The 24,916-nt window shown below is 33.2% G+C and overlaps 1 protein-coding gene across 1 annotated transcript in view; it reads left to right on the forward strand.

Moving 5' to 3' along the window:
- The window catches only part of LOC129738256 (uncharacterized), a 57,461-nt gene extending 40,823 nt beyond the window's left edge, over positions 1 to 16,638 (forward strand). The window contains exons 4-6 of the mRNA XM_055729440.1: positions 8,697 to 8,863; positions 15,609 to 15,690; positions 16,384 to 16,638. Of these exons, the coding sequence (XP_055585415.1) occupies positions 8,697 to 8,863; positions 15,609 to 15,690; positions 16,384 to 16,638 (504 nt within the window). The remainder of the gene's footprint in view (positions 1 to 8,696; positions 8,864 to 15,608; positions 15,691 to 16,383) is intronic.
- Positions 16,639 to 24,916: the final 8,278 nt, after the last annotated feature.

Consider the following 24,916-nt stretch of genomic DNA (forward strand, 5'->3'; position numbering starts at 1 on the left):
TCTTCAATGAATTTAAAAAAAATCGTATTGAACAAATTCAATATAAGAACTATTTTAAATTTTGTTCTAAAGTTATTTGACGAAAATTGTTTTTAATTAAAAATTCAATGAATTTTTGTTTTTCCATCATATTTTTTCAGAAATATTTTAAAAATTTTCAAGTGAAATTGGAACAAATATATTTGAATAAAATTTCATTTTAACATGTTGACTTACTGAAAAAATCCAATTTTGTTGCTTTTGAAATTGGGTTTTGCTTAATTAATTCCAAATTCGAGTATTCGAGTATTAGTGCTCGAGTATTCAGAAGAAAAAAAATCCTTAAAAAAGATTTTTTCATAAAGGAGTAAATGGACTATCAGGTTCCGCCTGCATTTTTCTTTTTCTGAGATTTCAATGATATTTCTTGATATTCATGATCAAATCAATACTGTTGTAATGTTCTTTATGGAGAATCATAATTCCATTTATTATGATTCAATTTTTATATTTTAACAAAATTCCTGATTTTTGTATTCCGTTTTGCTCATTTATTTGAGATTTTTTTTTCAAATTTCAAAGAACATTTTGCTCCTTCATTAAATGATGTTTTATTTTTATTTTTTCACCTTCTTACTGGAAAATGTGTTCAAGTTTAAAATTTCATTTTATTATTCGAAAACCTATTTTTTTATACAATTTTCCAAATTGTCTTTTTTGAATTTTTTTTTCTTTCATCCTTATTTTATTTCAAAGATTCTTTTATTGTTTAAAACTATTTTTTTTTATTCTGCCTCAAAACAATTTATTAAGCTTTTAAATTTTTGTCAATCAAACATTTTTTAATTGATTTTTTCCACCATTGAATTTTTTGTTAAGATGAGAAGCAGTATATGGATTAAAAATAACATAAAATAGATATAAAAAAACGAAAATTTGGAAACGCGGAAGATGCAAAAAAAAAATCTATCCAAAGAAAGTTGAAATTTTCTGAGGTTGTTTTTTTATTGCGGTAACCAATATATGTGATTGGAAAAACATCAAACCCGAGATCGTCAGCTTATAACATTTTTGACAGACGGTCTCCATTTTGCTTTGTTTTTTTTTTCGATAAAACACGAGAATATTTTAATCATGCTGAGAACACAAAATATTTGATATGTAGTGCGAGAAAATGTATGATTTAACTGAACGATTTGACGATTCCATTAAGATACTTATTATAACGGGTAACTACTTTTAAAAAAAAATCTAATTTTGTAACAAATATGACTATTTTTTATACCAATGCAATGTTTTAGACAAACGTTTGGAATTTTCATTTCAAAGTTTTTGTTTACTTCTTCTCGGATTTAGCCATCGGGGGCCTCTTTGTATAGATATTTTTTTCGTATGCCATTCCATAGAATACATTATATTTTAAACATACAAAGGAAGGGAAATGAGATCAATATTTTGTTAAATGAAAAAAATACATTCGCAATTTGTTCAATAACTTAATCACTAACTTAAATTCTCTGTTTTAGAGAAATTCAAAGAAATGTAGATATTATAAACCATGTTTCATATGTTACCCTTGATCGCTTTGCGTGTGTTTCATCGAGTTCAAGAGAATCATAGAATTAAAGAGCTTAATTCGAAACTTAAAATTAAATTTTATTCAGAATCAAATTTCAGTTTCCCAATCATACTCATAATTCAAATCAAGATTAAGAAACAATTTACAAATGAAATTCAAATATATAATTGAGAATCAAAGGTACAATCAGCGCCAAAGCAAGAATAAAAAAAAATTAAAGAATTTCATATCTTCAAAACAGTTCAGTACCTTAAACAAAGATCTCGAGTTTTCTTTAATTCAGAAAACCATGAAACTAAAGAAACAACACAAGATAAAAAAATCTATATCTCGCGTGAGCTTTCATTACGTTGTATGAAACAAAATGAAAACGAACGAAAAAAATACAAAAACTGACGTAAACTGGTGACAATTTCATTCAATTTAGAATATTTGTAGCCTGGACAACATGTTCTATATGTGAAATACAAATTCTAAAGTTGTTTTGATAACTTTTGCAGCAGTTTTCTGTGAATTCTTAAGCTGTTTCATGCGACGTAATGTTTACGCGAAGAATGAGTTTAATCTCTAATTGAAAATCAGAAAAAAGATAAGATTGAAAATATTAAGATATTCATGTTCAGAGAATCACTCAAAAAAAAACTCGCAGTTCAGCTATGAGAATATTTTTTATAATGAACATAATTTGAGAGAGGTCAATAATAAAATGATATGATAAATTTTGAATATTTACTTGACTGGTGGATAATTTCAAAGCCAATAGCATGAACTTCCGGTAATCTAAATAAAGTGGAAAAATTTCAATTTGATTTTCAATTCTAAGGTTGAAAATTGTATGAAAAATTGACAGAGAAACTCATTATTGCGGTTTATTCCTGTTTCAGTAACTCTAGTAGATTTTTTGTTTTGTTTTTTTTTCTTCAATTGATTATCAGAAAAGGTGTTTATACCAACGCAATTTTCTAAAATGATCAAAAAAGTGATTCCCGAATTAGAAATATATTGTTGCCAGCCATGCTGGAGAAAACTCAAAATTCCAATTGATTTTCATTGTTTTTCTTCCCTTTCATTCTTTTTTTTTTTATTTCAATAATACTCGGGTTTCATATTGGAAAAAATTCTCACAAATAATGTCAAAGCTTTAAGTAAATGCGATATACCTCTGTACTAAATTCGAATAATTTGTACTAAATGAGAGATTTTTTGTCTGTTCTTACTTTTCTGTAGTTAATCAAACTATGGTATTCCTCAATACTGTAAAATAAAGTCCGTATTTGAAGGATTTATATGCATTATTTAAAAAAAAAGTAAAAACCAAATCGGTCTTAGTTAATTTTGAGCTTGTTTTATCTAAACGGATATTTTTCGGAGTTTGAAAATCGATTTGATTAAGCGAGCTGTGGAGGTGTTTCAATAAAAATAATTAAAATTTGAGGTGTTTTCCACTAGAACTGCATCGTGCATCTTAAACAATGCATTTTTGATGATCTTCTCAGCGTTTTCTTGGCCATGATCTTGTGAACATGTTAATAAACAACTCCCTTAAGAATTTGCGAGTCATCCACACGTTTTGGACGTTTTTCTTCGTTAATCATCATTGGCGGAAGCTTAATGAACCATCAGCATTACTCACCCATTCATTATTGTCTTTTTTTTTCCCGGCGCCGATAGTTTATGTATTGACACAAACTTTCGTCTGCATTGAAACTCTGATTCGCGTACATTATTTTCCTTCAATGATCTTGTTTAAAAAAGGATTATTGAAATACCATTTTTTCACATTCAGAAATAGCTTAATAACAGTTTTTGTGAGTTGAATTTCTGGCTCAATTATCCATCAATTATGTAAAAACTTAAGTTTCCAGTTGAGATGGAAGTTCCAACTGAAGTTTGATTGCGTTGGAAGTTCCAATCAAAGTCTTAAGTTCCCAGTCGCGATGAGAGTTCCGACAGAAATTTGATTGCGATGAAAGTTCCAATCAAAGGCTTAAGTTTCCAGTCACGAAGGGAGTTCCGACTGAAGTTTGATTGTGATGGAAGTTCCAATTAAAGGTTAAGTTTCCAGTTGCGTTGGGAATTCCGACTGAAGTTTGATTGTGATGGAAGTTCCAATAAAAGGCTGAAGTTTCCAGTCGTAATGAAAATTCCGAAGGAAGTTTGATTGCGATGGAAGTTCCAATCAAAGGCTAAATTTCCAGCAAAGATGGGAGTTCTGACTGAAGTTTGATTGTGGTGGAATTTCCAATTTAAGGCTTAAGTTTCCAGTTGAGATGGGAGTTCCGACTGAAGTTTGATTGCGATGGAAGTTCCAATCAAACGTTTAAGTTTTCAGTCCTGATGGGAGTTTCAACTGAAGTTTGATTGCGATGGAAGTTGCAATCAAAGGCTTAAGATGAAAGTCGCGATGAAGATCCGACTGAAGTTTGATTGAGATGGAAGTTCCAATAAAAGGCTTAGGTTTCCAGTCACGATGAGAAGTCCGACTGAACTTTGGTTGTGATGGAAATTCAAATCAAAAGGTAAGTTTCCAGTCCCGATGTTCCGACAAAAGTTTGATTGTGATGGAAGTGCCAATCAAAGGCTTTAGTTTCCAGTCGCGATGGTAGTTCCAAATGAAGTTTGATTGTGATGAGAGTTCTAATCAATGGCTTAAGTTTCCAGTTGCGATGGATGTTCCGATAGAAGTTTGATTGTGATGAAGTTTCAATCAGAGGCTTAGTTTCCAGTCGCGATGGGAGTTCCGACTGAAGTTTGATTACAATGAGAGTTACAATTTAAGCCTTTTCATCCAATAACAAAAAAAAATATATGATTTAAAAATAAAATTCATTTATTTTTGAAATGTTTAGCACCCCTTATCAGCTAGTCAGAAATAAATTTAATAAATTTCGGAATGAAAATTTTTATATCTTGCGATCTTAACATTTTTTTTGTTGATTTTACCATTTTTACTGCTAGACTGTAGCCATCAACATTTTTGTGTTGTCTCTGCTCTGAAAACTTTCAATTTAAGTCTATGATTCCTTTTTATTTATTTTTTCATCTAAAACTGGTCTTTTGAAACCAGGAGTCAAAATATTTTGCTCTAATAAAATTCAAAGATCGTGCCTCTTTAATAAAGAAGTTACTTTTGAAAACTGCTCATTTTTCGGATTTCTTGAAAAATGCATTTTTTTAGGCTGATATTGGTGATATCAATTGTAACTTAAAATTGAATATCCTGAAAATGTCTAATGTCTTAAATCAATTTTCAGCATTTAAAAAACGTTGATGTGATGATTTTTAAAAACTTCGAAAGTTAAAAGAAATAAAAATTTAAATGAGTAAAATTTTGTTTCCTGGTTTCTTAAAAGACTCATCACAATTTTCTCTTTCTTATTTTTAAGCCATTCAAAGTTGATTGTGTAACCTTTTTGTGTAACTTATTGATAGCTGAATGATAAATTTTAATTTGTTCTGATCATTAGCTTTGTCAGGCTGCTCATAAATCGAGAGCTTATTTTAACCCTTCATTTCATGATTTTTTATTTCTCCTTAAAAATCATTTTTTACAGTTGGAAATGATGAGTACTTCAAGAAAAAAAAATAAAAAAAAAACGATTTTTCACTTTTTCCATACATTAATTGTTGCAAATTTGTTACTTTATGAAACGAAGGGTTAACTTACTTTGGGGGATTTTATCCTAATATGCCATCAGTTTTTCTCGAATTGCTTTAGTTTTTTTTTTAGAAAAAAAGATGTGTTAACCAGAAAAATAGTCAAAAATATAGTGAAAATACTGTAGGTTTTTTGGTAATATTTTAATGCTATCTTAGGTATTACGACTTCTGTGAAATGATCAACAACAATTTTTTTCAGTTTTTTTTTTCATTTAAGATTACTGATAAATTTTAAGGAATCTTTAACCTACACTCGATTGATCTTTTTTAAAACATACGTCAATTTGATTTTCGGTTGCTAAAAGAAATTAAATTTCGAGTATCAAGGTCTAAAAAATCTTCTCAAGTGGTTCCAGAATTTTTTTTAATCTTATTTCTTGTGAATGTATTTTAAATTATTACATTTTAGTTTATTAAAAAATGTATCTGAACCCAGTATATCAAGGAAATATATGAATTCTGCTCATTTTTAAATCAATGATATAGGTTTCTTATTTCTTCATATACCGTAAACTGGGGGAACTTTGATCACTTTTTTCTTTCATTTTGGAATATTTTGGATGGGGTTGCATTTTTGTAATACCTAAAAGTTTCAAAACACTTACTGAGGTGAGGAGTATAAAACATGACCATTGATTGCAGAAAAATCCAACGATATTGGTAGTTATAATTAAATATTTGTTACAAAACCAGATTTCGACTTTCGGGGTAACTTTGATCACAATATTTTTTACGTACCTCAACATCTTCAAAATTATTTTTATGGTGCCATTTAGCACAGAAGGCATCAACATTAATAACAGTAATTTTGTTAGGACTAAACTGATGTTTTCAACTTTATTTTCAAAACCATTTATTATCAAAAGATGTACTATACGGGCTTTCTCATGGAAAATCACCGTTTTTTTTTATTTTCAATATCCAAAAAGTATCACCAAATGACCATAAAAATAACACTTTAATTAAACCTAAACAAAGAAAAAAGTTGAACTTTCACGAACAACAACCCATTTGCTCCTAAATGCTTAAATGTTATCAGGAGAGATGTTTGTTTGCAAGCCTTCAAAAAACCAGATATTTTAAGATTTTCAAATTATATATAAAGTAGTATTAAAAATCTTATAATAAAAACCAAATTTAGCTTATTTGTGGCTCAATGTATAGGCTTTCAAACGTAGTAAAAAGTTTTCAGATATTTTTACTTTGTACTTAGTTAATGATGATTATCTGCAAAAATTTCATGTTGATCAAAGTTACCCCTGAGATCAAAGTTCCCCCAATTTACGGTACCGAAGATTTCATTCACTTGAAACTGATTAATTATTCTATTTCAGAATGGTATGATACCAAGAATGGTGTTCTATAGTGTTATCAGAGCAAGATCATTAATTTATATCGTTTTTCGGCATCGAAACTGTTCAAAGTTGTTATCTTGACCTAAATATTCAGAAGCTTCCTTATCGAAACCATTGACTCGTAACTAATATTCTCTTGCTCATTTCCACACTTTCATTTTTTGCCATAGTGGTCTCAGTCGTAAACTTTAGTGGAAATCCGAATCGAATCTCATTTCAAGGTTTTTCCCTTAAAAATGAGAGCTCAAAAAAAGGCCATCCCAAACCAAACCAGAACGAACGAGGGCCAGGAATTTTCCATTAACTTTGGAATGTGCGAAATTAATTGAAACCACCAACGAATTCGAGTTTGCCCCATCCGATCCTGTAGGGTAGGGACCTTTGGCTCGTTGATCCGATCCAGTTCAACTTTTTCCCTGACTGCGGAAAGAGCTGCCTGGAAATCCCTTCTCGTTGAGGTTTTTCCCTTCTTTTGCGTGTTTTTTTTTTTTGGGAAACTTTCTTCTATCCTGTAAATGAGTGGCGAAAATTGTTGGGAAGGTGTTTGGTTCCTTGAAATGAGTTGTATTTGGATTAAAGGACAAAAAATAAAGTATTCATTAAAGTAGCAATTCGATTTTTTCCTTTTCCATTGTATGGACTGATTGAAGCTAGCGAAAAATAATTCTTTAAACATTCTTTTTCCACAATTTTCGGTTATTTTTTGATGAAGCAATCGAGGTCAAAGCTTTTTGAATCGATGTTTTTGTTATTTTTTGAACAATATTGCAACATCGAAAAATTCATCGGAAATTCCAATTGGCTTTCCCAGAGACCGAAAACAATTATTCCCCATTTCCGGTTGTCTTTCTCCAATTTTTTTTAGCCAAAGAGAGGGTCTGCGGTGTGTTGTGCTTTTGGTTGAGCGGTTCCTTTAATCCGGAATGCTGCCGGGTTGAATCGATTCGGAGGACCACTTGTCATTCTTCTTTTCACTTCCTACGGGATGTGTAATTATCGTATCGTTCGTTTGAAAATTTTTCATTCGGCAATGCGGAAGAATAAATTACTTTTCAATTAAATCAAATCATTTGGAAGATTCGTTCAAAAGTATTCACATTAAAGTATTTACTTTTTGGTCTGTAATCACGGGTCTGACTCGTGTTTTAATTTGGTTATCAATTTGAAAAAGAAAAATCAAAATATTCCGGATCAGATTCGATCTAAAACAAGAAAATAAAATTTTCCACTATAATTTAATCATCACTTTAAGCTACCAAGTTCAGGATCAAACAATCAGACAAAGGCTTTAAGTAATCGGAAAAATAACAAGTGCCCTAACCTTCGTCCAATATCTTTTTTGCACCATGGCCTATAAAAACGATGCTCGAGAAAAAAAAACCAACATGCTTTTCTAGACCTCTCAAGCTCAATTTACCCTTCCGAAAAAGGACCAGAAAACTGATTCTTTAAAAAAAGAGCACAACCGTTTGGACCTTTCTCGGATTTCGCGCTTCCAACCGAAGCCAATCCCGGGCGTTTGTGATTTATTTCCGGATTTTGTTTTCGACCAGCTTCCGGATCAACTTCAGTTGAGCTCTGATCAGATTGACCGAAGGTCAATCTTTGAATCCCAATCAAACGAGTAAGACCGAAAATTTAATGGATATTAAATCAGATTTGAAATTTAAACAAAAGCTTTGATTTCAAAGTTTAAGTTCAGTTCTTTCATTTTTAAACAGCGAAACAATTCATTTTTCTCCCTTAAAAATGCCTTCCGGAAAGGGTTGCCCAGGGTTAATCCGTCTGCCGGACGGTTGCAAGCTTTAAATTCCGGCAAGGAGAGCCAAGCGTTTTTTTTTTTCATCCATCATTCTCAATTTTCCTTTTGTCCAACCCGACCAAAAAGGTTATCCTAACCAAACAAACAATTTTGAGCCGGTCGTTATCTCGGATGTCGGGAAGCCACCGGAAACTGGGACAAACTGGTTCGACAAACAACCCTGACTTTAACCCCTCCACCCTGCACCGGAAGCGGATTAATTTCCGGCTCCCCCGTCACTTGTTTTTACAGTTTCGTTTAAAATTTTCACACTAATCCCTTTTGCTTTCTTTTCGTTTTTTTTTTTAATTTTTTCTTGCAGGGAAGTCGCGTTTGCTACACCTCTAATGGAAGGGAAGGCCAAGGCGTGATATCGCTCCGGTCGGCCGGGGACATTTCGATACCGCAGCGAGGTCCCGTAAGGCGGGGGCTCATCGTGCCCCAGCAACCCCCGAACCCGCCGACCATCATCCCGCTCAAGCATGCACGGTAAGTTCGGACAGATTCGTCGTAGGGAAAAGTCTGATTCTAAGAAAAAATGGGGAACAAACACTCAAAACAGATACCTTTGAAGATTTGAAAAAAAAAATCTTGACCTTTAGAATTCTGTGGTCAAATGAGGATTAAAACCAAAGTCTATGAAGGTAAAGGAGTGACCTAGAGATACCAAAGGTCTACCAAAGCCTGGACCTGTTACATCCCAAAATAATTTGGGCATAGACAAATGTTCCGTATACATGTTGTCTTTTTTTTTGGTGTATTGAAATTTCTAGCTGTTCCTAATCTGCTGCCAGTCCTTGTCCTAGTCCTTGTCCTAGTCCTTGTCCTAGTCCTTGTCCTAGTCCTTGTCCTAGTCCTTGTCCTAGTCCTTGTCCTAGTCCTTGTCCTAGTCCTTGTCCTAGTCCTTGTCCTAGTCCTTGTCCTAGTCCTTGTCCTAGTCCTTGTCCTAGTCCTTGTCCTAGTCCTTGTCCTAGTCCTTGTCCTAGTCCTTGTCCTAGTCCTTGTCCTAGTCCTTGTCCTAGTCCTTGTCCTAGTCCTTGTCCTAGTCCTTGTCCTAGTCCTTGTCCTAGTCCTTGTCCTAGTCCTTGTCCTAGTCCTTGTCCTAGTCCTTGTCCTAGTCCTTGTCCTAGTCCTTGTCCTAGTCCTTGTCCTAGTCCTTGTCCTAGTCCTTGTCCTAGTCCTTGTCCTTGTCCTAGTCCTTGTCCTAGTCCTTGTCCTAGTCCTTGTCCTAGTCCTTGTCCTAGTCCTTGTCCTAGTCCTTGTCCTAGTCCTTGTCCTAGTCCTTGTCCTAGTCCTTGTCCTAGTCCTTGTCCTAGTCCTTGTCCTAGTCCTTGTCCTAGTCCTTGTCCTAGTCCTTGTCCTAGTCCTTGTCCTAGTCCTTGTCCTAGTCCTTGTCCTAGTCCTTGTCCTAGTCCTTGTCCTAGTCCTTGTCCTAGTCCTTGTCCTAGTCCTTGTCCTAGTCCTTGTCCTAGTCCTTGTCCTAGTGCTTGTCCTAGTCCTTGTCCTAGTCCTTGTCCTAGTCCTTGTCCTAGTCCTTGTCCTAGTCCTTGTCCTAGTCCTTGCCCTAGTCCTTGTCCTAGTCCTTGTCCTAGTCCTTGTCCTAGTCCTTGTCCTAGTCCTTGTCCTAGTCCTTGTCCTAGTCCTTGTCCTAGTCCTTGTCCTAGTCCTTGCCCTAGTCCTTGTCTTAGTTCTTGTCCTAGCCCTTGTCCTTGTCCTAATCCTAGGCAAGGCACAGGATGCAGAACGCAAGAACCCAAGAAGGGAGAGTAACTATGCCGATTTGCAAACGACTGTGTCTGGGACGATGCCTATCGGGTAGTCATGGCCAAAACTAGAAGTGGGGGTGCGCCACCTGAAACGTCCCCGACAAATTGAAAGCGATCATCAACGAGCTGTTCCCACAGCACAATGTTACCCGCTGGCCAACAATTCTGTACAACTAGGATCAGCATAGAGAGAACGACCACGGTGGATGAAATCGTCAAGTCTTTCCAACCATGGAAGGCCCCCGGACTGGACGGCATTCCTAACATCGCAGTGAAGGCCGTGTTTCCCGAAATGTTCCGGTCATCATTGCAACAATATGTGACGGAACGGGTGTACCCTGATACGTGGAAGCGGCAGGAATAAGTCCTTCTGCCAAAACCGGGTAAGCCTTCAGAAGACCCATCGGCATACCGGTCGATCTGTTTACTGGTCACACAGCGGGTAAGGTCCTAGAGAATGTGGTTCAGAACCGACTCAAGAGATCCACTGAAAGTGACGGCAGGCTTTTGGAGAATCAGTTTGAATTCCGCAGACGCCTTCCACTCTACCATTGAGATATAGGTTATAGCCAGGCAAACGAACGGGATAGGGCTCTGCTTTTGCGCGGTGGCCACTCTGGACGTGAAAAACACTTTCAACAGCGTCAGTTGGACAGCGATTGCGTCGTTGCTCATCCTCATAAGGCATATCTGTAAAAACTTGTGGAAAATTATTCCTAATCATTGAGGTCTTACGACAGGTGTACCACAGGGGTCAATTCTTGGCCCGGTCCTGTAGAACATCACGTAAGACAAGTTCCTACGAATGAGCCATCCATCGGGAGCTGAACTCGTAGGATTTGCTGATAATGTATTTAGTCCTCTTGGCGAAGGCTCCTCGACAGCGGAGGTACAGCTACTATCCACTACACAGTAGCTATCAAGGCAGAGGAAAGATCACCAACCTGATCTCACCCCAAACAGGTACCATTGAAGCTGGACCGTGTGATATCGTGTCCAAACGCGCAATTAAGTACCTAAGGGTGATGATCGACGACAGACTCAGCTTCACGAGTCATGTCGATTACGTATGTAAGAGAGCGGCAATGCCCACGGCCGCACTCAAACGGATGATGTCGAACTCTTCGGCAATCCGTAGTAGCAAGAGGAGGTAACTGTTAAGCGTAACCACGTCAATCTTGTGGTTAGGAGCGGTGGCCTGGAGGCAGGTCCTAGAAAGACAGTGGAACCTAAAGGGACTTAGCAGCGTTCAGCGGTTGAGGAACCTGCGGTTTATCAGTGCCTGCGTAGCGGCGGACATCATGTCCATCTCGGTTTTGCTAGAGGAGGATGTCTATTGTTACGATAATAAAGACACGCCCAACGTACGAGATCTCGCCAATGAGGACTCGATGTCCAACTGGTAACAGCTACGAGAGAGCTCAGCGATAGAAAGGTGGACCTATCGTCTGATCCTGCACATCATGAGCTAGATCGGAGGAAGACACGGTGAAGTGGACTTTTAAAGTGTTTGCCTGTCCGAGGCTTGCGACGCTATGTATCAACATATTTGCCGTCTGTGGGCCCGACACGGTAGTAGACAACGTGGCGCAGAGGATGTGTGTGGACTCCAACACTTGGCATGCGGTCAGTGATGGGTTCACCCGGATCATGACTACCCTGCAGAAGAGCTGGAGTCAACGGCAGTCCGCGAACGGTGTAGGATGACTCCGTCGCCGGGGAGCATCTGAGAAGTGTACTTGGGATCCCTTGAGCCCCAGAGATAAGGCATCATCTTCATCGTAGTGGAGGTTATAGGTGCCCCGTGGACGGGAGTAGGATACCTCATCGCCGGGGAGTATCTGAGTAGTGCGTTTCCCAACGATCGAATTTTTTCGCAGTGTAAATCATCGGGAAAGGGTTATTCTATGATCTGAGAATACCCACGGATAGAGTAGCTTTCGACGCCGAGTGAAGAATCCTAGTCGGTGTAGTATGACGTCTTCGTCATGAATCATCTGAGTAGTTGCGTTAAGTCCCGCGTGTGCTGTGACAGGCGTGGTTCTGGGATAAGATGCTCTCGATCGGCACACGATAATCCTTGGGTTTAGAGGTCGGGCTACGAGTCGTTAGAGGAGAGGTCAGGCCTTGCGTCTTCAGGAGGAGATGTTTGTGTGGTCAACCCCAAGTGTTTACGATAAGAGGTCGTGTCTTGAGTCGCAAGAGGAGAGATCAGACCTTTAATCAAATAGAGTAGGGGTATAAGTTGTAACCTCGAGTCATTACGAAGAGTGGTCAGATCTCGAGTCGATAGAGGAGAGATCGGGCCTTGAGTCGTGCATAGGAGAGTTGTGTGTACATCAGCCTAGTGTTCATGCGAGGAGGGGTCGGATCTCGAGCCGTAAGAGGAAAGATCAAGTCTTAAGTTGCGATGGTTTATGTAGCAACCTCGTGTATTGCGAAGTGATGTCGGTTCTCAAGTCGTTAAAGGAGAGTTCAAACGTCGAGTCGTAAGGATAAGAGGATTTGCTGAAAGTGGTCTCGTCTATGAGTATTGCCGTGGAGCGCATTAGCGAGAATAGATCTCCCACTATTGAAGAATTCAGTGTGTTAAACAGTTCGAGGTGGGAACTAGATCCGCGGCCCCAAGTGGAGTTTAGGAAGTAGGAGGTATACACGGAGTATATCATGAGTCTTTCCATTGTGCCTATGGACCCAGACAACAGGTCATCGGCCCAGCCCTAGTTGAAAGGAGGAGAAGCGGAATCAAAAGTGGCAAATATAGAAGTGCCAGCGTCGAAAGATGGACAACGAGCTGAAGCCAAAATAGTTCATCGAGAAAAGAACCATTATTGGGAGGTATTCGAGGCTAGAACCAGAGCCATTGGAAAGTCTTCGGTGATGAGCCATTGGAAAGTCGGCGAGTAAGGAACCGTGAAAAGTTGTCAGACCAGAAGTCAACTGAAAGGTCGTCAGACCAGGAATCTAGGTGGAGGTTGACAAGCCAGAAAACACGGGAGGTCATCATACGGGCGCTCTGGACGGTCGTTGGGCCGTATCCATTGTAAGTGGACCAGAATCTTTTGGAATGTCGGCGAGCCAAGAGCCAGAGGAAGGTCGTCGGGCCATTGGAAAGGCGTCGAGCCGAAAGAAGATCGTCGAAACGGAACCACTGAAATGTCGTCGGAACGCAACCATCTGGGCCTGGGGTAACCACGTGGTCGTCGAGCTTACGTCATTAGGAAGCCGTTTGACCGAAAGCCATGTAAGGTTGGCAGGCCGATTCCTGACTTGACGACCTTCTATCGTCAAGTCAGCTGGACTAGAAGCCACTGGAGAACTTATGAGTTATTGATGGTTGTCGAAAAGCCAAGTAGAGGTCGTTTGAGCTGAAATCACTGGAACAAGTGTGGAGGTCATTTCGGAGACTGATTCATTCCGAGAATATTGCCATAAACAAAGTGCTTCTTTGACTACGAGATCCACTGCGGAAAGGTCATGTCTTGAGGATCTATAGGAAACAACACTACTATTAGGGTACTCCTTAGCGGTAGAGTTACCAAACCTACGCACGAAATTTACTTACCATATCCTCTTCTTAGTAGAAATCGCCTTAAACCTAATCCTCTGTAACGTAACCATGATCCGGACGAACCCATCGCTAACCCAATGAGGTCTTACGGTTCTTTCAGACCTTCAGTGGCCAGTGTACTCTTTTACTAGCTAGACTTCTAGCCCGGTTGGCATGGTTGATAGCTTATGTCGTCCAACTTTCCTAGCATGTATTCACAAATACTTGAAGTTAAGCCGGTTCAAATACGGTAAGGGTTTGCTGCTAACTTCGAGTCCTGGTGATAAGAAGTTGAACCTCCATTCGTAAGAGGAGAGGTCAGGCCTTCAATCTGCATGTAAACTCCGAGTCTTCAGGATAAAAGGTCAGAGTCGCAAGAGAAGAGATCAGGCCTTCAATCAATATGAGTTTAGAGTTCGAGTCTTCAGAGAAGAGATCAGATCTTAAGTCATTCAGAGGAGTGGTAAAAAACTGCCTCCTAAAGGTCTACACGCTTTGATGTTACCGGTGACGACTTTGGGGCTTCATAACTTGAGTTCCTCGAAGAATTTTCATAACATTTGACTACCTCCGCGTCAGTTAGAAGATTTCCGGTAATTTTTTATCTAGCCCAACTTTATATTCTCGATGATCACTTCTGACTCAGACCTGACCTGTCCGGAACGATTTCTTACATAAGTGAATTGACGGCTAATTATTGATCCACGTACTACCCATAAGCCGTCTAGCGCTTTGACCACGACCACCTAGATAGCTGGTGTAACCAGTTAATGCTGTCACCTTTGGCTAAAATTAAGAATCTAACCGTTTCAAGAACTGTAATACTCAATTGTGGGCTTTTCTAGTTTGTTCAGATATCTTTCGGCCTACGAAATACTCCAACATTGTTCCAATGAATGATTGATATGGTGCTCAAATTACTCAGTAGGATAGTGAGTAATTTGAGCACCATATCAATCATTCATTGGAACAATGTTGGAGTATTTCGTAGGCCGAAAGATATCTGAACAAACTAGAAGAGCCCACAGTTGAGTATTACAGTTCTTGAAACTGTTAGTTTCTTGATTTCAGCCAAAGGTGACAGCTTTAACTGGTTACACCAGCTATCTAAGTGGTCGTGGTCAAAGCGCTAGACGGTAAGTAAGGTGTAGTAAGGTGTATCCAGTAATACAACCATCGATAATTTATTTATTTGAGTGTTTCAATAGATTATCGCTCGAGATTGCTTTAACCTATTTTTTTTAACTATTTGAGAATCTTACATGCATAAAAAAAAATGTAACTAATCATGAACAAATTAATTCTGACATATTTCCCATCCAATACTCAACAATTTAGTGATTTTTCAATTATGTCTAGCCAGCATTATAATCAGGTAATTAAATGTATCAAAATGGAAGCGCCTTGGGTAATTCGGGAAAATCAGTTTCTCAATCCGTTTTCGCAACCCCTTTAAAGGATCCGTCTGAATCACCCAGCAACCGGAAAGGTTGAAGTACATAATGATTAAATTTAAATTTAATTTACACCTGGCTGCAAGAGGATCGCCTCTCTTGTGGATCCTTTTTCCTCTTACTCGTCGCACTTTCGGCACCTTCCTGACGCGACCCGTCGTGGAAAACCTCTTCCTCGGCACCTGATGACGGCGGCTGTGGCAACGGTGGTTTTTAAATTTATTTATTTTCCTACCCGGCCAGGCCAACAACCGAGACGTCGCAAAATATTTGCCGCTATATTTTTCGTGGGTTTTGGTTAATTATCACCGACAATGTTGGATCTAGACTGGTGGAGGTGGTTCGTTGAAATATTTTTAAGATAATTTAAAAATTACTCTTAATTAAATTAATTCTAGGGGTTTCTTCAAACGAGAGAGAGCTCAGAATTTAAAACATTTTCTATTTGTTCTTGCTTGTTACAGATCTCACGACCGAGAAAGCGGTGACTATGCCGGATCTATATCGGACCTACACAGTGTTACCTCCCGGCTTAGCCAAGTTTCGGTAAGTTCAAGTCAAAAAAAAAAAATTAAAAAAAAACACAAATTGTAATAAAAATACTACTCCGAGTAAGGGGGGATGATTAAGAGATAGCAAGCACCTGCGGGGTTCCATTTAGGAAGGGTGCCAAAGATGCTGATAAAGATAACCAGATTATGGTTCACGGATTTCGCTGGATTCTTCATTCATTTGGGTCCCGACCGAACTTTTTAATCGTTTCCTTTCTCGGTTCACCTGTTGCTCCCGATTATTCAGTTTCGAGGTAGTTGCTATAAGATAATTCAATTTAATTTACCTTTTCGAACGTTGTTGGTGAAAGAAGGTTTGGCTTTTTCGAAGATTTTGAGACGGAAATGTTTTTATTTTTGATTCAATGGAACTTCTATTGAAAAATCTTTTTCGGGTTTCTTCAAACTTTAGGAAGTAAAAATAAAATTTCCTTATCATTTTCATTTATATGATTTTTTAAAATTCTCTTGAAAGTGATTTGTTATATCCATAGATAATGCGATCGGGAATGTTTTTTTTTAAGTTTCAAGAGAACCGGCTTACTTCTACTTAAAAATCAATTTCATGGTTAGAGTAAAAATTATTCTCCTGTCATTTTCAAGCGATTTTTTAAATTCTCCTGAAGATGTTTTGGTATGCCCACTAACAGCATAAATGTCTCCTTTTTTATCCGAATCCATTGACCAGAATCAAACAATCAAGCTACTCCTGTCGTTCAACATCTTCTACATCAAAATGAAATCATCAACATCAACCATCAAAGTCATTGTCACTTGTCACCCGAAGGAGCTCCGAGGCTATTCTGCTGGCCTCTCAGCCAACACAATATGGAAGGTCGTTATCGCGTTCTTTATCAACTTAATAAACGATATCATTATCCTTAATGATGGAGGCGAGTATCTGAAGACTGGCTGCCTGTCCGGAACTGGAAAGGGGGGATGACAGGGATGCCCTCATTTTCCGCTATTTTCCAATGAGTACATTTCAGCACTCCGGGAGTGAAAATGAAGGAAAAATGTCCTCCCCTCCAGTCAACGCTGGGAAAGATCTTTTATCTTCACAGGACTTATGATGATCATCTTCTGTTGGAAGTTGATGAGATGCTCCTGGTAATGGGTCCGGACGGGCTTTGCGATAAGAATGGGGGGATGATGCTGATGACGGTTAGTTAGTTAGCATTCTCCGAAGAGTAGTGAGAAGCTGTCCAACCGGAGGACCCTGGTAAGAAATTGGCCCAACATTCATCCATTTTGGTGACTACAAGTCCAGCAGCGGTTCGTCATTGGCCAAGTTGCTTTATAAATATTCGAGTGGCACTTTGCCGAACGTCTTCCATTGGCTGGAGGAGAGGTCACTTGAAAAAACCTTCCTTCTTCAGGTGGGTGGCCACAATTCAGCTCTTGATTGCACTAATCAAGAACAGTGCTTGAAGTGCCAAAACATTCTTGATGTGTTGAAAAAAAATTTCAGGTACTAGACATATTTGGAGCTAGGCACAGTTTTACTATCGTGAGCGATTCAAGAATAATCTCAAATGAAAATCTAAATTTAAATCACTTTATAGAAAGATTCTCTTGGTATAGTGTCAAAAATAACAAAAATGACAAAAATTGACAAAAATAACAAAAATAACAAAAATGACAAAAATGACAAAAATGAAAAAAAAAAAACAGAAATGACAAAAATGACAAAAATGACAAAAACGACAAAAATGACAAAAATGACAAAAATGACAAAAATGACAAAAATGACAAAAATGACAAAAATGACAAAAATGACAAAAATGACAAAAATGACAAAAATGACAAAAATGACAAAAATGACAAAAATGACAAAAATGACAAAAATGACAAAAATGACAAAAATGACAAAAATGACAAAAATGACAAAAATGACAAAAATGACAAAAATGACAAAAATGACAAAAATGACAAAAATGACAAAAATGACAAAAATGACAAAAATGACAAAAATGACAAAAATGACAAAAATGACAAAAATGACAAAAATGACAAAAATGACAAAAATGACAAAAATGACAAAAATGACAAAAATGACAAAAATGACAAAAATGACAAAAATGACAAAAATGACAAAAATGACAAAAATGACAAAAATGACAAAAATGACAAAAATGACAAAAATGACAAAAATGACAAAAATGACAAAAATGACAAAAATGACAAAAATGACAAAAATGACAAAAATGACAAAAATGACAAAAATGACAAAAATGACAAAAATGACAAAAATGACAAAAATGACAAAAATGACAAAAATGACAAAAATGACAAAAATGACAAAAATGACAAAAATGACAAAAATGACAAAAATGACAAAAATGACAAAAATGACAAAAATGACAAAAATGACAAAAATGACAAAAATGACAAAAATAACAAAAATGACAAAAATGACAAAAATGACAAAAATGACAAAAATGACAAAAATGACAAAAAGGACAAAAATGACAAAAATGACAAAAATGACAAAAATGACAAAAATGACAAAAATGACAAAAATGACAAAAATGACAAAAATGACAAAAATGACAAAAATGACAAAAATGACAAAAATGACAAAAATGACAAAAATGACAAAAATGACAAAAATGACAAAAATGACAAAAATGACAAAAATGACAAAAATGACAAAAATGACAAAAATGACAAAAATGACAAAAATGACAAAAATGACAAAAATGACAAAAATGACAAAAATGACAAAAATGACAAAAATGACAAAAATGACAAAAATGACAAAAATGACAAAAATGACAAAAATGACAAAAATGACAAAAATGACAAAAATGACAAAAATGACAAAAATGACAAAAATGACAAAAATGACAAAAATGATAAAAATGACAAAAATGACAAAAATGACATATTTTCTAGACTTCATTTTCGTCATTCTTGTTTTTTGTCAAATTTTTTTTATTAGTTTTGCCCATTTTTCATTTTTTTAATTTTTTTTTTTATTTATGTCTTTTTTGTCAATTCCGTCATAAATGTCATTTTTGTCATTTTTGTCATTTTTGTCAATTTTGTCAATTTTGTCAATTTTGTACATTTCGTCAATTTTGTCAATTTTGAATTTTTTGTCGATTTTGTCAATTTTGTCAATTTTATAATTTTTGTCAATATTGTCAATTTTGTTAATTTTGTACATTTCGTCAATTTTGTCAATTTTGAATTTTTTGTCGATTATGTCAATTTTGTCAATTTTATCATTTTTGTAAATTTTGTCAATTTTGTCAATTTTGTCAATTTTGTCAATTTTGTCAATTTTGTCAATTTTGTACATTTCGTCAATTTTGTCAATTTTGATTTTTTTGTCGATTTTGTCAATTTTGTCAATTTTATCATTTTTGTCAATTTTGTCAATTTTATCAATTTTGTCAATTTTGTCAATTTTGTCAATTTTGTCAATTTTGTCAATTTTGTCAATTTTGTCAATTTTGTCAATTTTGTCAATTTTGTCAATTTTGTCAATTTTGTCAATTTTGTCAATTTTGTCAATTTTGTCAATTTTAACAATTTTGTCAATTTTGTCAATTTTATCATTTTTGTCAATTTTGTCAATTTTGTCAATTTTGTCAATTTTGTCAATTTTGTCAATTTTGTCAGTTTTGTCAGTTTTGTCAATTTTGTCAATTTTGTCAATTTTGTCAATTTTGTCAATTTTGTCAATTTTGTCAATTTTGTCAATTTTGTCAATTTTGTCAATTTTGTCAATTTTGTCAATTTTGTCAATTTTGTCAATTTTGTCAATTTTGTCAATTTTGTCAATTTTGTCAATTTTGTCAATTTTGTCAATTTTGTCAATTTTGTCAATTTTGTCAATTTTGTCAATTTTGTCAATTTTGTCAATTTTGTCAATTTTGTCAATTTTGTCAATTTTGTCAATTTTGTTAATTTTGTTAATTTTGTCAATTTTGTCAATTTTGTCAATTTTGTCAATTTTGTCAATTTTGTTAATTTTGTCAATTTTGTCAATTTTGTCAATTTTGTCAATTTTGTCAATTTTGTCAATTTTGTCAATTTTGTCAATTTTGTCAATTTTGTCAATTTTGTCAATTTTGTCAATTTTGTCAATTTTGTCAATTTTGTCAATTTTGTCAATTTTGTCAATTTTGTCAATTTTGTCAATTTTGTCAGTTTTGTCAATTTTGTCAATTTTGTCAATTTTGTCAATTTTGTCAATTTTGTCAATTTTGTCAATTTTGTTAATTTTGTCAATTTTGTCAGTTTTGTCAATTTTGTCAATTTTGTCAATTTTGTCAATTTTGTCAATTTTGTCAATTTTGTCAATTTTGTCAGTTTTTTCAATTTTGTCAATTTTGTCAATTTTGTCAATTTTGTCAATTTGGTCTATTTTGTCAATTTTGTCAATTTTGTCAATTTGGTCAATTTTATCATTTTTGTAAATTTTGTCAATTTTGTCAATTTTGTCAATTTTGTCAATTTTGTCAATTTTGTACATTTCGTCAATTTTGTCAATTTTGATTTTTTTGTCGATTTTGTCAATTTTGTCAATTTTATCATTTTTGTCAATTTTGTCAATTTTGTCAATTTTTTCAATTTTGTCAATTTTGTCAATTTTGTCAATTTTGTCAATTTTGTCAATTTTGTCAATTTTGTCAATTTTGTCAATTTTGTCAATTTTGTCAATTTTGTCAATTTTGTCAATTTTAACAATTTTGTCAATTTTGTCAATTTTATCATTTTTGTCAATTTTGTCAATTTTGTCAATTTTGTCAATTTTGTCAATTTTGTCAATTTTGTCAGTTTTGTCAGTTTTGTCAATTTTGTCAATTTTGTCAATTTTGTCAATTTTGTCAATTTTGTCAATTTTGTCAATTTTGTCAATTTTGTCAATTTTGTCAATTTTGTCAATTTTGTCAATTTTGTCAATTTTGTCAATTTTGTCAATTTTGTCAATTTTGTCAATTTTGTCAATTTTGTCAATTTTGTCAATTTTGTCAATTTTGTCAATTTTGTCAATTTTGTCAATTTTGTCAATTTTGTCAATTTTGTCAGTTTTTTCAATTTTGTCAATTTTGTCAATTTTGTCAATTTTGTCAATTTGGTCTATTTTGTCAATTTTGTCAATTTTGTCAATTTTGTCAATTTGGTCAATTTTGTCATTTTTGTCAATTTTGTCAATTTTGTCAATTTTGTCAATTTTGTCAATTTTGTCAATTTTGTCAATTTTGTCAATTTTGTCAATTTTGTCAATTTTGTCAATTTTGTCAATTTTGTCAATTTTGTCAATTTTGTCAATTTTGTCAATTTTGTCAATTTTGTCAATTTTGTCAATTTTGTCAATTTTGTCAAATTTGTCAATTTTGTCAATTTTGTCAATTCTGTCAATTTTGTCAAATTTGTCAATTTTGTCAATTTTGTCAATTTTGTCAATTTTGTCAATTTTGTCAATTTTGTCAATTTTATCAATTTTATCAATTTTATCAATTTTGTCAGTTTTGTCAATTTTGTCAATTTTGTCAATTTTGTCAATTTTGTCAATTTTGTCCATTTGGTCAATTTTATCAATTTTATCAATTTTATCAATTTTGTCAATTTTGTCAATTTTGTCAATTTTGTCAATTTTGTCAATTTTGTCAATTTTGTCCATTTGGTCAATTTTGTCAATTTTGTCAATTTTGTCAATTTTGTCAATTTTGTCAATTTTGTCAATTTTGTCAATTTTGTCAATTTTGTCAATTTTGTCAATTTTGTCAATTTTGTCAATTTTGTCAATTTTGTCAATTTTGTCAATTTTGTCAATTTTGTAAGTTTTATCAATTTCGTCGATTTTTTCAATATTTTCAATTTTGTCAATTCTGTCAATTTTGTTAATTTTGTCAATTTTGTCAATTTGGCAATTTTGTCAATTTTGTTAATTTTGTCAATTTTGTCAATTTTGTCAATTTTGTCAATTTTGTCAATTTTGTCAATTTTGTCAATTTTGTCAATTTTGTCAATTTTGTCAATTTTGTCAATTTTGTCAATTTTGTCAATTTTGTCAATTTTGTCAATTTTGTCAATTTTGTCAATTTTGTCAATTTTGTCAATTTTGTCAATTTTGTCAATTTTGTCAATTTTGTCAATTTTGTCAATTTTGTCAATTTTGTCAATTTTGTCAATTTTGGCAATTTTGTCAAAATTGACAAATTTTGTCAATTTTGAAAATTTTGTCAATTTTGTCAATTTTGTCAATTTTGTAAGTTTTATCAATTTCGTCAATTTTTTCAATATTTTCAATTTTGTCAATTTTGTCAATGTTGTCAATTTTGTCAATTTTGTCAATTTTGTCAATTTTGTCAATTTTGTCAATTTTGTCAATTTTGTCAATTTTGTCAATTTCGTCAATTTTGTCAATTTTGTCAATTTTGTCAATTTTGTCAATTTTGTCAATTTTGTCAATTTTGTCAATTTTGTCAATTTTGTCAAATTTGTCAATTTTGTCAATTTTGTCAATTTTGTCAATTTTGTCAATTTTGTCAATTTTGTCAATTTTGTCAATTTTGTCAATTTTGTCAATTTTGTCAATTTGTCAATTTTGTCAATTTTGTCAATTTTGTCAATTTTGTCAATTTTGTCAATTTTGTCAATTTTGTCTATTTTGTCAATTTTGTCAATTTTGTCAATTTTGTCAATTTTGTCAATTTTGTCAATTTTGTCAATTTTGTCAATTTTGTCAATTTTGTCAATTTTATCATTTTTGTCATTTTGATCATTTTTGTCATTTTTGTCATTTTCGTCATTTTTTTCATTTTTGTCATTTTTGTCATTTTTGTCATTTTTGTCATTTTTGTCATTTTTGTCATTTTTGTCATTTTTGTCATTTTTGTCATTTTTGTCATTTTTGTCATTTTTGTCATTTTTGTCATTTTTGTCATTTTTGTCATTTTTGTCATTTTTGTCATTTTTGTCATTTTTGTCATTTTTGTCATTTTTGTCATTTTTGTCATTTTTGTCATTTTTGTCATTTTTGTCATTTTTGTCATTTTTGTCAATTTTGTCATTTTTGTCATTTTTGTCATTTTTGTCATTTTTGTCATTTTTGTCATTTTTGTCATTTTTGTCATTTTTGTCATTTTTGTCATTTTTGTCAATTTTGTCATTTTTGTCATTTTTGTCAAATTACAAAAATAACAAAAAAATTACAAAAATTACAAAAATAACAAAAATGACAAAAATGACAAAAATTACAAAAATTAAAAAATGACTAAAATGACAAAAATGGCAAAAATGGCAAAAATGGCAAAAATGACAAAATGACAAAAGGAACAAAAATGATTTCGTCAATTTGGTTAATTTTGTCAGTTTTGTCAATTTTGTTAATTTTGCCAATTTCGTTTATTTTGTCAATTTTGTCAATTGTGTGATATTGTCAATTTTTTCAATTTTGTTAATTTTGTCAATTTTGTCAATTTTGTCAATTTTGTCAATTTTGTCAATTTTGTCAATTTTGTCAATTTTGTCAATTTTGTCAATTTTGTCAAATTTGTCAATTTTGTCAATTTGGTCAATTCTGTCAATTTTGTCAATTTAGTCAATTTTGTCAATTTTGTCAATTTTGTCAATTTTGTCAATATTGTCAATTTTGTCAATTTTGTCAATTTTGTCAATTTTGTCAATTTTGTCAATTTTGTCAATTTTGTCAATTTTGTCAATTTTGTCAATTTTGTCAATTTTGTCAATTTTGTCAATTTTGTCAATTTTGTCAATTTTGTCAATTTTGTCAATTTTGTCAATTTTGTCAATTTTGTCAATTTTGTCAATTTTGTCAATTTTGTCAATTTTGTCAATTTTGTCAATTTTGTCAATTTTGTCAATTTTGTCAATTTTGTCAATTTTGTCAATTTTGTCAATTTTGTCAATTTTGTCAATTTTGTCAATTTTGTCAATTTTGTCAATTTTGTCAATTTTGTCAATTTTGTCAATTTTGTCAATTTTGTCAATTTTGTCAATTTTGTCAATTTTGTCAATTTTGTCAATTTTGTCAATTTTGTCAATTTTGTCAATTTTGTCAATTTTGTCAATTTTGTCAATTTTGTCAATTTTGTCAATTTTGTCAATTTTGTCAATTTTGTCAATTTTGTCAATTTTGTCAATTTTGTCAATTTTGTCAATTTTGTCAATTTTGTCAATTTTGTCAATTTTGTCAATTTTGTCAATTTTGTCAATTTTGTCAATTTTGTCAATTTTGTCAATTTTGTCAATTTTGTCAATTTTGTCAATTTTGTCAATTTTGTCAATTTTGTCAATTTTGTCAATTTTGTCAATTTTGTCAATTTTGTCAATTTTGTCAATTTTGTCAATTTTGTCAATTTTGTCAATTTTGTCAATTTTGTCAATTTTGTCAATTTTGTCAATTTTGTCAATTTTGTCAATTTTGTCAATTTTGTCAATTTTGTCAATTTTGTCAATTTTGTCAATTTTGTCAATTTTGTCAATTTTGTCAATTTTGTCAATTTTGTCAATTTTGTCAATTTTGTCAATTTTGTCAATTTTGTCAATTTTGTCAATTTTGTCAATTTTGTCAATTTTGTCAATTTTGTCAATTTTGTCAATTTTGTCAATTTTGTCAATTTTGTCAATTTTGTCAATTTTGTCAATTTTGTCAATTTTGTCAATTTTGTCAATTTTGTCAATTTTGTCAATTTTGTCAATTTTGTCAATTTTGTCAATTTTGTCAATTTTGTCAATTTTGTCAATTTTGTCAATTTTGTCAATTTTGTCAATTTTGTCAATTTTGTCAATTTTGTCAATTTTGTCAATTTTGTCAATTTTGTCAATTTTGTCAATTTTGTCAATTTTGTCAATTTTGTCAATTTTGTCAATTTTGTCAATTTTGTCAATTTTGTCAATTTTGTCAATTTTGTCAATTTTGTCAATTTTGTCAATTTTGTCAATTTTGTCAATTTTGTCAATTTTGTCAATTTTGACAATTTTGACAATTTTGACAATTTTGACAATTTTGACAATTTTGACAATTTTGACAATTTTGACAATTTTGACAATTTTGACAATTTTGACAATTTTGACAATTTTGACAATTTTGACAATTTTGACAATTTTGACAATTTTGACAATTTTGACAATTTTGACAATTTTGACAATTTTGACAATTTTGACAATTTTGACAATTTTGACAATTTTGACAATTTTGACAATTTTGACAATTTTGACAATTTTGACAATTTTGACAA

This window comes from Uranotaenia lowii, chromosome 1 (genome assembly GCF_029784155.1).
Source record: "Uranotaenia lowii strain MFRU-FL chromosome 1, ASM2978415v1, whole genome shotgun sequence".
NCBI lineage: Eukaryota > Metazoa > Arthropoda > Insecta > Diptera > Culicidae > Uranotaenia > Uranotaenia lowii.